We start from the raw sequence: 10,201 nt of genomic DNA, 5'->3' as shown, positions 1-10,201 counted from the left end.
GAAGGGGGGAATTTCTTAATTATCGGTCCCCCCGCATGAGTGGGGGATCTGTCCCCCCGTCCCCCCCAGTTCCTACACCCATGTCTGTGAGTGCAGCACCTTCTCATGGAATACTACCTTCAGGGCTCACAACTTCTGTAGGCACGTGAGCACATTCGCCCCCATCATCCCTGAATCCCGTGGCCACCCGGTCACCCACAAGGAACCAGAAGAGCCACTGCAAGCCTCCTGAACCTCTGGCACATCAGGGGTTAAATTCCCCAGCTGCTGCTTTATTTTAATTAAAGCTATGACAGAAATTGTGGGAGGGGACACACCCGGATGCCCCAACCCAGACCTGAGGTTCCGAGCACCACTCCCTGCAAGGAACCTCCCACCGGTTATGACCACCAATGATCATAACACCACATTAACCCCTATGATACCTGGCAAGCTACCGCCCACGACTGTGAATAATGCAGCAACACCACTCCACAAACTCAACCACATAAGGTGGAGGGAGGGTGGGACAAACAACACCAGGTAAGGTTAAACAAAATGGCTCCTTACCCCTGTGATCACCAAACTTAAATCTCCTCCGACCAAAACTCCTCCCCTAAAATCCACAATTCCTGCTTAGCCTAGCCCTGCTCAGCACTCTGTCAGGGCCCACTCTAGTCCATTCTGACCCTTGTGGGCTCCATTTAAAGTAAATTTAGTTACTTTGTTACATGTGACTAGTTGAGCAGATGAGTTTGGGCTCAGGCTCTGTGTATGATTAACAGCCATGTGCAAAAATAGCCACCGTCAATAACCAAAATGGCTGCCGCCAATAACAAAATGGCCACTCCTTGCAATGCTTCGGCCAGTAGCAAAAATAGCCAACACAAAACGTTGGGGCCACTAAGGAAGAAGGAGCATGACTGCTGGCCTACATATGAGGCCAATAAGCTATCTCTCATGTATGTTACAACATACTAACACCTTGTGCTGGAGTGCTTGGACCCTATCCCAACTACCCCAACAGACGCTGATTGTGGGGTACTGTGTTGGCCACAGATTTATTGATGAATAAAATAGCATCAGATTTCCCAAGCTATCTGTACGAAAAGAATATACACCTGCCCATAATGGGTTTGAGGAGCCATGTCCCACCGGGGCTTTTGGCATCTGCGGGGCTAGGACTCTCGTTCAAACATTGTGTAACAATTGCAGACCTGGAAGCCGCCATTGCTGTCAGTCATGTGATATTTTGGTTGGTTTTCCCTGCTCAAACACCACGCCAAGATAATTATCTTTTATTGATATAGTGCCAACAATACAGGAAGGGAACCCTGCCTGCAAGCATACAAATGGTTAATAGTTAGCTGTGTGCTGATTTTGCAACAACAAGGAAGTAAGGGAAAAAAAAGGAAGGCTTAAACTTTTGCTAATCGAAGGTAGCAATCTTCCAGCTCTGAAGGAGGTAAGTGAGGTGTCACAGAGGGTTACATTTCTTTTCTAACTTTGTCTGTTAATCGGGAATGGTACGTTATAACTGCTCGTGTGAGGACACAATGTAGCGAGTCTTTAGTCGAAGTTTTATACCATTTATCTGGCAGTTGAAAAACCGTAAAGCTGAATCTTTTCCTCATAAACACTCGGAGGAAGTGAGCTCCGAGGCCCCCCAAAAGTTTACTACTTTCTACCTTTTTCTTTTAACAGGCTAAAGACGGAGCGAACAAGTCAACAAAAATGTCTGAAGTGACGTTGTTAAAGGTTGTTCTGAGAGCGATCGCCCAGGAGCTCGGTCACACAATGTATATATACTGGATTAGACCTCCCCAAATCGGTACTTTACAATCTACTGACCACTTTGATTACATTTGCTGCACTTCAGAGTCGCTCCCACTTACCTGCTGGGGGCCGCGTAATCACCAGGTCTTTTTCCTGTCGACGGACCTTCTAGCCTTCAGTCACCGGAAGCCCCACCTACACTGACATCATTGCTATGGAACGTTCCTTACCTTTCTAAAGGCACGCTCTACACACAACAGCTCATTGCATTGCCGAGCGGTAGGGGTATCGCATCTGCCCTACTGAATTCCTGTTCTAACTTTACGCAATCCGTGCTAAAACTTTTGGACCTTCTCACCCCCCTTTAAGGAGACCTCTCCATTCGACAAGGTAATCCTTGCTACTTTAGTTCTGTAAATCTGCTCGCGTCTGCTAATAGAGGGGTTATTTATGCAAAACTGCTCATATCTGTTATGATTGTATATAGACATAATAAAAAAAATATATAATATTAAATCTGAAATCAACATGGTTCCCAGGGCTTCCTAATAATTTATATAAAATAATATAAAATGTCCGTTCTGTGTATGTGACGGTGTGTAAATGTGAATCCGTGTATATGTGATATACCGTATCGGCTCCAATAGAGGCCGCACCCTTAAAGTTTGGTGCTATTTTAAAGAAAACATTTTTTTAAAGAAAAAAATACACAACAGTGGAATGGTAAAACAGTGTTTTAGCTAATCAACAGGGATACATGTATTTTAACATTTTTGGTATCGATTATACAGTTTGTCAGCTTATGTTATATACAAACAGAAAACCTATAACCATTTTAAGGCCCCCCTTAATTCATAATTAACTTATAGATATGCGCCGGTCATGGACATAGTGTTTAGAGCACCCTGCCGGTATTTTTGCAGGGAGGGGGAGGGGCCCAGAGCCAGGGCCCTGCCTCAGAACTTCGTCCCACGTCTTAAAAAGGGGTGAGCTGGTATTTTTTGGCAAGAAAGGTGGCAACCCTACATGGACATAAAAAATTAAGAACATTTTTTGGTGCTATTTGTGCTTTTGCTCCCATAACTCCCTGAGTTATAAACTCTGAGATTCCCCATTTAGTAGATATTCCCTGGGTAAGTGGCAGTCTCCAGCCCTGGAGGGCCTAATTTCAAACAAAAGAAGTTGCTTTTACAGTCCTGGAAAATGGTAATGGCCAGTTCTATCTGGTCACTACTGTATGCATGGCCCAAATCAGTGTTTCTCGAAATCAATATGGCGCCGCACAGTTTGTGTGCCGGGATGATTTGTCTTAACACCATGTGCGCCCCCTAGTGACAAAAACCAGAAATCTAGATATTAAATCGTGCGCTCACTCAATGAAAAAAACACCCGAGATAAATGTATTGACTGCTATTCATGTCTTTAAGGAAATATTGCAGAATCATGGCAGTCATGGACTTGAAGACTCCTGTGCAAGAAACAGGGTAAGAAACACCAACCTGTGTTATTATAATTGTCGTATTTTGAACTATCTACATGTTCCGTGGGACACGATATTTTTTTCAAAATTGATTTATCTTTTAGTATATTTGCTGTTTTTTTACAAGCTCTGTAAGCGTAACGATGGCAGATAATTTAAAATCTGGGGGGGGGGGTCTGGGGGTTTAACAGCTTTGTATAAACGTAAAACAAAGAAAGGACGTATGAGAAAATAACAGTTATGGAGTATCGATCCCCACGGTGTATGTTTATAATAACAATTCATTTTTATTTGTCTCTTCTTTTTTTTTTTTCCAGGACAGGATTCGTCAACCTGGAAAAAGCTAGAGGATATCATACGCATCCCTTAAGTTCTTTGCAAAAGCCAACTGCGGCCGATGAAGAGATGGACGTTGGCGGTAAGAATGAAGACCTGCATGTCTCTGATGAGACGCCTGAAGACAATTATCCAGGCCCTTTGAGTCTTCGATCAAGACGCAGTTCGAGAAAGATGGAAGGTAGACTTCTGCTCGCTATGTTGCTGAGTACGTGTGTACTCTCCACTGCCGCTAGCCCTTGTAGTTTATGCAAAGGTGAATTTTAAATTTTCCAGGCCCTTTGAGTCTTCGATCAAGACGCAATTCGAGAAAGATGGAAGGTGGACTTCTGTTTGGACTCGCTATGTTGCTGATGCTGAGTACGTGTGCACTCTCAACTGCCGCTAGCCCTTGTTTATCCAAAGGTGAATTTTTAATTTTACTTTATGTTGCTGGGGGGGGGCGACAATTCAATGTAGGGGTGGGCAACCTTTTCCATAGTAAAATACTATTTTTTCCCAAAAAAAACCTCTCCCCCTCTCTTAATATTCCTAAAAATGTTGGTTTACACGGTTCCGTTGCTCTATAATCACTGCATAGTAGCTTTTTGCATTCAGATTCGTAATTAATACATTTTCTCAATTTTGTACGAATCTCCGATAATGAAGAAGGCCCTCCCAACCAATCAAATGAAAATGAACGGCAATGTTTCAAAAATTTCATTGACACTCAGTTTCCACATTTTGGCACCATTACAAGCCTTTTTGGCGCTCGTTGATGAGGTAAAGTGGGAGGGACTGGTAGAAGTAGCCAAAAGAAATCTGTGGGGGGTTTTTCTTCCCTTTTTTCAATCTTTTTAATTTGTCGGTAGCAGCCACAGACTGATGGGAGTTGGATCGTGTGACAGTGACCGTAACGGAGGGTTTTGAGTAGACTTTGGCGCTGATGAAGTCTTCGTGTTTGTCTTCGGGGAAAAGAATTCTTCATATTCTTCGAATATTCGCCCATTCCTGTCTTCGGTTCGGGGCGAATATTCGTGGACATTCTTTGTCTTCTTTGTTTTCAGCTTCGTTTTTTTCTCAGTTTCCTAGCAGGGGTTAATACGGGGTTGAGAAACACATTGGAGCTTTGGGGCCATGATTTAAACGTCCGTGTGTGCGACGGTATTGGTCTCCGGCAGGGGGGCGCGCCTGGCAAAGGACAAAGCATCCAAACACTGTCAGTCCTTGACATTTGGGAGCGGACTTCCAGAGCTCAGACACAAGGCCCTAGCGTAATTTGGCTACTCCAACGGAGGTAGCAGGCGTTGCCACACCGCAAACAGAGGCAGCCAGGGGGAGAAACTACCCTCTCCATTAGGGAAAATTTACTTTCCAAGCTAAGAGCTGGAAACTCTTGGAACTTGGGCAGATTGAATTTAAAAAAGGCAATCTGCTCCATCAAATGAGGTGCCACTTTGAACAGTGGTTGGCGGACACGATAGAAGCTGCTGTGCAACCCATGAGAGTGCAGGCCACACACTCTTCTTTTCATCCCAGTGGCTAAGAGGATAAACATTAGGCACAGAAGGAACTTAACTGAGGTTAAGCAGCACTATTCTCAGATGGCCCAACTATACTCCCAAGTGCCTCTTCCAAGACTTGGTGGTTTGCTAGAGGTGGTACTAGGAGGACATGACATGGTGGTACCGGGGGGAACAGCAGGCGCAGCACTAGTGGTGGTAGAGGTGGTGGTTTTCCTTGCTTTGGTTTGGGGAAAACCCCTCTGAGTCTTGCTGCTAATTCTGCTCTGCTTGGTACCTTGCATGCTGCTCGTAGATGGGGAAGATGCTGCTTGGGGCAAAAGGCACTTCTTTTTACTCATTGGGCAAGCAGAAGTACTAGTTGTGTTACCCTTTAATTTTGAACGTCCTTCTGGTGCTTTAGGCTTTCCGTAAAAAAAACATATTGCCTGATTTTGGTGCCTTTCCTTTACTTGATGACAAAGATCCTTCAAGCAATGCTTCCCCAAATGATAAGCGAGAGCTTGGCCTACTTGGCCGACTAGACTGACGCAAAGGCTGCATCGTAGAAGAACTGGTGGTGGTAGAGCTTGTCCCTCCCTCCTTTTCTTAGTCCCAAAAGGAGGATCCATTTCAAATTTTGTGTTGTGTGTGTAGTGTAGTGTTTAAAACTAGGGGGACGAGGAAAATAACTTTATAAAGAAAAATAGGATTTAAAAAATAGAAAAAAATGGAAACCCCCCAAAATTAGAGGAAGTTTCTCTTCAGTGCTGTGCAATCTGCCAAAGTGCTCAATTTATTTAAAAATTAGTTAACTGAAGCGACTAAATGGTGTTATTAACTCAAGATTAACTATAATCAACTAACTGGTAAAATTACTAGTAGTATTTTTATTTTACACGGGCCTAAGAGCCTACTACTATGCTAAAGCTATATTTCCTTTTATATATATATATATATATATATATATATATATATATATATATAAATAATTATTCCTGTGGGCATTCCTGGCCACGTCCCGCAAGGGAAGGCTCCGGGTAGCCGGAGCTCAGAAGTTACCAGGTATGTCTACCACTTCTGCTAGGTGGCTATTGCACTTATCTACCACCTTCTCAGTAAAGTGAAACTTCCAGTGAATTTTTTATTGTAATATCAATTTCCTTCAACAGGCGGGATTTCAGCAACAAACTCAACAGACTCAGCCGTTTGGCACAGATATACGTTCTGCAACAATTCCCTATATCTCACTGGCCAAATCATAACTTTACGTGATTTTAACTGCGTATGGAAAGCATCGGCTAAAAACTTCCCGTGTAACGCTAACGCTTCAGTCCTCCTTACCAATGACAGCTGTGGCGTTCTGGAAACTCCAGCCTCTCTAGAATGCTTGTGGATAGAATACGGATACGGAAAGATTGGGAGTTCCGAATATTTAAAGCTCACGGGTAAGTAGTTGCGCTTTGGGACCGAATTATTAAAAGGATGATAGGGGGCTTTATGAGTCTCGGACCTCCAATGCCGTCACCACAAGACGCCATATGTAATTAAACTGCCACAATACAGGGTCGTTCATCTGCATACAGTTAGTGGGTGCAATAAAGGGGGGGCAAATTATTTTACGTGGTTAAAACGGACTGGTCATATTACTCCGGCTGTCCTCCAAACACAATTTGCATTTCATATTTATCAGAACCCCCCCTTGCATGGGTACCATGAAAGCACCCACCTCAACTACCTGTTTTAAGGGTTTAGAGGATTATTCCTCGCCGTTGATGGAGGCTATATATTGTGTTGTGTTTTTCGCCTAATTCAACTGTCAGAACAGCGCACTTTACACATACGTTATCAGTATTAGCATTAGCGGTTAGCATACCAGAGATAACCAAACAAATATCCCCCGTTCTGTTCTATTTGACAGCTTATTTGCCATATATGTTGGTTTTTGCTTTATTTCAGAACTGCCTTGTGACGAACATAACGACTCAGATCAGAAACAAGGATTTTTCGGTAGGTTAGACCTCATTCGGCCCCCGTCTAGTCTCTGATCTGAAAAATACTCCTCGTCTTATATTCAAGGTCGTATTCTGATTAGACCTCTGACTACAAGACTAAAATCCAGATCCTCTGCAGCGCTGTAGGGACCCGGATCCCCCACTCTGGCAGCCGGTGGAGGTCTGTGCGATGCACGCAAACAACCTCCGCTGCTGCCGGCACATCCTCTGGGGCTTCTATGAAGGAGCGCCGGTGTCACATGACCTTCCGGTGCTCATTCATAGGTGGAAGTGCCGGCAGCAGCAGTGAAGGTTGTCTGTGCACATCCCGCAGACCTTCGCCGGCTGCCCAACTAGGCACCAAAGAATCTGCAGCATGGGGAAAAGTCTAGGCAAGCATCGGTAAGTCAGGGCAGGGTAAGAGTGGCATATGGGGGTATAAGGGCTTTTTGGAGGCAGAGTGGCATATAGGGGGTTAAAAGGAATATCAGGTAGGCAGAGTGGCATACAGGGGGTTAGAAGGAATATCAGGGAGGCAGAGTGGCATATATGGGGTTAAAAGGAATATCAGGGAGGCAGAATGGCGTATAGGGGGTAAAAAGAATATCAGGGAGGCAGAGTGGCATATAGGGGTTAAAGAGGGATATATGGGGCAGAGTGGCATATAGGGGTATAAGGCATATCTGGGGGGGGTGCAGAGTGGCAAATAGGGGGTCAAGAGGCATATATGGGAGGCAGAGAGGCAAATAGGGGGTATAAGGCAAAACTGGGGGCAGGTTTGCAAATAAAAAAAGAAATAAAAACAAAAAAATGCATTTTTCTCAATCATAGTTTCTATTCAGTATGAAAAAATAGTTTACATGTGAAGGAATAGTTACTAGTAAAACTTTTGTCTTATTGGGTAGTCTTATATTTAGGCTTTTTCTTTTTTTTTCCTAAATTAATATTCAAATTTTGGGGGGGTCATCTTATAATCAAGCAAATACGGTATATATATTCATTTGATATTGCTTTGTGTTTTTTTTATTTAATTCAACCGTCGGAACAACATATTTTAAACAGTATTAGCGTTAGCAGTTAGCACGCCAGAAATAATCAAATACCCCCCGCTGTTCTGCCCTCACGATGTGTTGCCGGTGCAAGGTTTGGCCGACAGCAAACAACTTCTCAATAAATACCCAGGAAGCAAGGGTACCGTTTGGATTCTTACTAACTTCTACTTTTTATTTGATTTTATTTTAGTATATATATTTTATTTTTTTTTGTAAAACTGCAAAATATACAGAATTAGGAACATATATTAGGACGTTGTTTGAACACATTTTTAAACTACAATGCATACAAGTGACGGGCATACATGACTATTCAAATGTCAACTGACAGAAAACAAAAGCCTAGCTAGCGAGGCTCATATCACCTTACTGACATGAAAATAATATACACCAACATGAAACAGAACTTAACTCAGTGAAAGTATATACTAATGCATTGAAAACAATTACTTACAGACTTATATTTCCAAGGCCTGTGTGTAAGAAAAAGGGAGAGCTCATAACTGTTCTAACCGTCTTCTCCTCAGACTTGCTTACAGTGGAATAACCTTGAACAGGAAGTTGTAAGGCTGCAACTTTATTTATACCAAGCAAAGACATACATACAGATGTCAGAATACCCACTCTGTTCTAAATGGCAGCTTATATAACGTATACATTGCTTTTTTTGTTTTATTTCAGAACAAACCAATAATTCAAGTCAAAGCAATGAAACGCTCCCTAATAGTAATAATAATAATTCTCCCCCGTGGTGGATTGCTATCGTTATTCCCATTGCAATGGTCGCAGGGATTGGATTTATATATCTGATATGGTAAGAAAGTATCACAGCTAATCGTTTAAAAGGGTAGGACAACTTTATATTCATGTCATGTTATTATTATTATTATTTTTATTATATGTTCAAAGCACTATCTGCAAATTCTGAAATAAGGAAAACTAGTGTTTTTTTTATTGATTAGACATGTTTCTGCTATTGAAAAATTGAACATGTCGCAAATTATAATACTCTGGAGGGGCTCAACTTCTGCAATCTTAGTAGTTGAACAATAAAACTAATTTAAAGACCCCCTTTAATTGAGATTCCGTGGGCATATATGACTTAGATGGATCATCATTATTCCATTTTTATTGTTGGTCGTTGAAGCTGCTCCTGAGAGGTGGTTGGCGACATGTGCCTTCAAGCTGGTGTTGAACTTGAGGCCGGTGGCCGATGTCCTCTACTCATAGAGTTTAGTTAGCGGAGAACAATGTCATTTGTTTTGGAAAGATGATTAGTAATTTTCTGTTTTTCCGGCGCATTTAGGAAATATTTGTCTACGCGTGTGGGTTTTCTGCGGAGGAGGAACAATCGTACAACCGGCAATTACCTTGGGGTCCGCAGCCAAGATGACAATACACAAGCCAACGGGAATACACAAGCCAATTGGAATACACAAGCCAACGGGAATACACAAGCCAATGGGAATACACAAGCCAACGGGAATATGAATTCTGCAGTCTAAGAATTAATTGCTTCCTTCTAGCTGTATAACATAACGAAAGCATTTTCTTTACTCTTTCTTTTTACTCAACAGGCCTATTCTCTAAACTCATGGCGAAATCAGGAGACATCCTCTGTGTAATGAGTCACGATTCATACTTAAACACTTCTTCTGTGGCTGCCTCCCGATGCCTCCTGATTTCACCATCAGTTTAGAGAATTGTTCTGTGATGTCAATTATAGAAATGTGCGCCATGAGCAAATATTTTGTATAGTTTATGGCCAACGGATTTCGTTCCTCTGCACCTTCTGACACCTTCTGGACTCACCATTAGTAGCTGCAGTACGGCACTGAGCCTGTGCAGGCACACAGTAGCAGATGATAGGAACATGCAACTGCGCGGAGCAGGACTGAATTCCCAAATTTAAGAAAAAACGTTCCCCCAGAGCAAGAACAGTCAAAAAAGTGCAGCAGCAGCAGTAGTAGTAGACATACCTGGGAACTCTCTGGGTTTGGCCCAGAGAACACCTGAATCCTTTGGACGCAGGGTCTTGACACGCCCCATTCCCCGCCCACTTTACCCTTAAATTTGGATGGTTCCCACGATGTCAGCGGGAAC

At 42.8% G+C, this 10,201-nt stretch overlaps 1 protein-coding gene across 2 annotated transcripts; it reads left to right on the top strand.

Moving 5' to 3' along the window:
* Window positions 1-2,013: 2,013 nt before the first annotated feature.
* Window positions 2,014-9,429, top strand: LOC128469604 (uncharacterized). Of its 2 annotated transcripts, XM_053451419.1 has the most exons (7): window positions 2,014-2,145; window positions 3,195-3,239; window positions 3,553-3,752; window positions 3,848-3,976; window positions 6,225-6,500; window positions 7,012-7,062; window positions 8,780-8,931. In XM_053451419.1, the coding sequence occupies exons 2-7, from the start codon at window positions 3,199-3,201 to the stop codon at window positions 8,914-8,916; spliced, it is 834 nt and encodes a 277-aa protein (XP_053307394.1). In that variant the 5' UTR covers window positions 2,014-2,145; window positions 3,195-3,198; the 3' UTR covers window positions 8,917-8,931. The 2 variants fall into 2 exon arrangements, with proteins under 2 accessions (XP_053307394.1, XP_053307395.1); XM_053451420.1 differs by lacking the exon at window positions 7,012-7,062 and having other exon boundaries at window positions 8,780-9,429.
* Window positions 9,430-10,201: the final 772 nt, after the last annotated feature.

Source organism: Spea bombifrons, chromosome 12 (genome assembly GCF_027358695.1).
Source record: "Spea bombifrons isolate aSpeBom1 chromosome 12, aSpeBom1.2.pri, whole genome shotgun sequence".
In the NCBI taxonomy this organism is placed as follows: Eukaryota; Metazoa; Chordata; class Amphibia; order Anura; family Pelobatidae; genus Spea; species Spea bombifrons.
Note: the sequence above shows the minus strand (reverse complement) of the source record. Positions and strands in the feature narration are given on the sequence as shown.

Coding starts and splice junctions, on each gene's coding strand:
- LOC128469604 (XM_053451419.1), top strand. CDS start 3,199: ATGGCAGTCATGGACTTGAAGACTCCTGTGCAAGAAACAGG. Junction 3,977..6,224: donor TAGCCCTTGTTTATCCAAAG/GTGAATTTTTAA, acceptor TTCCTTCAACAG/GCGGGATTTCAGCAACAAAC. Junction 7,063..8,779: donor TCAGAAACAAGGATTTTTCG/GTAGGTTAGACC, acceptor GTTTTATTTCAG/AACAAACCAATAATTCAAGT.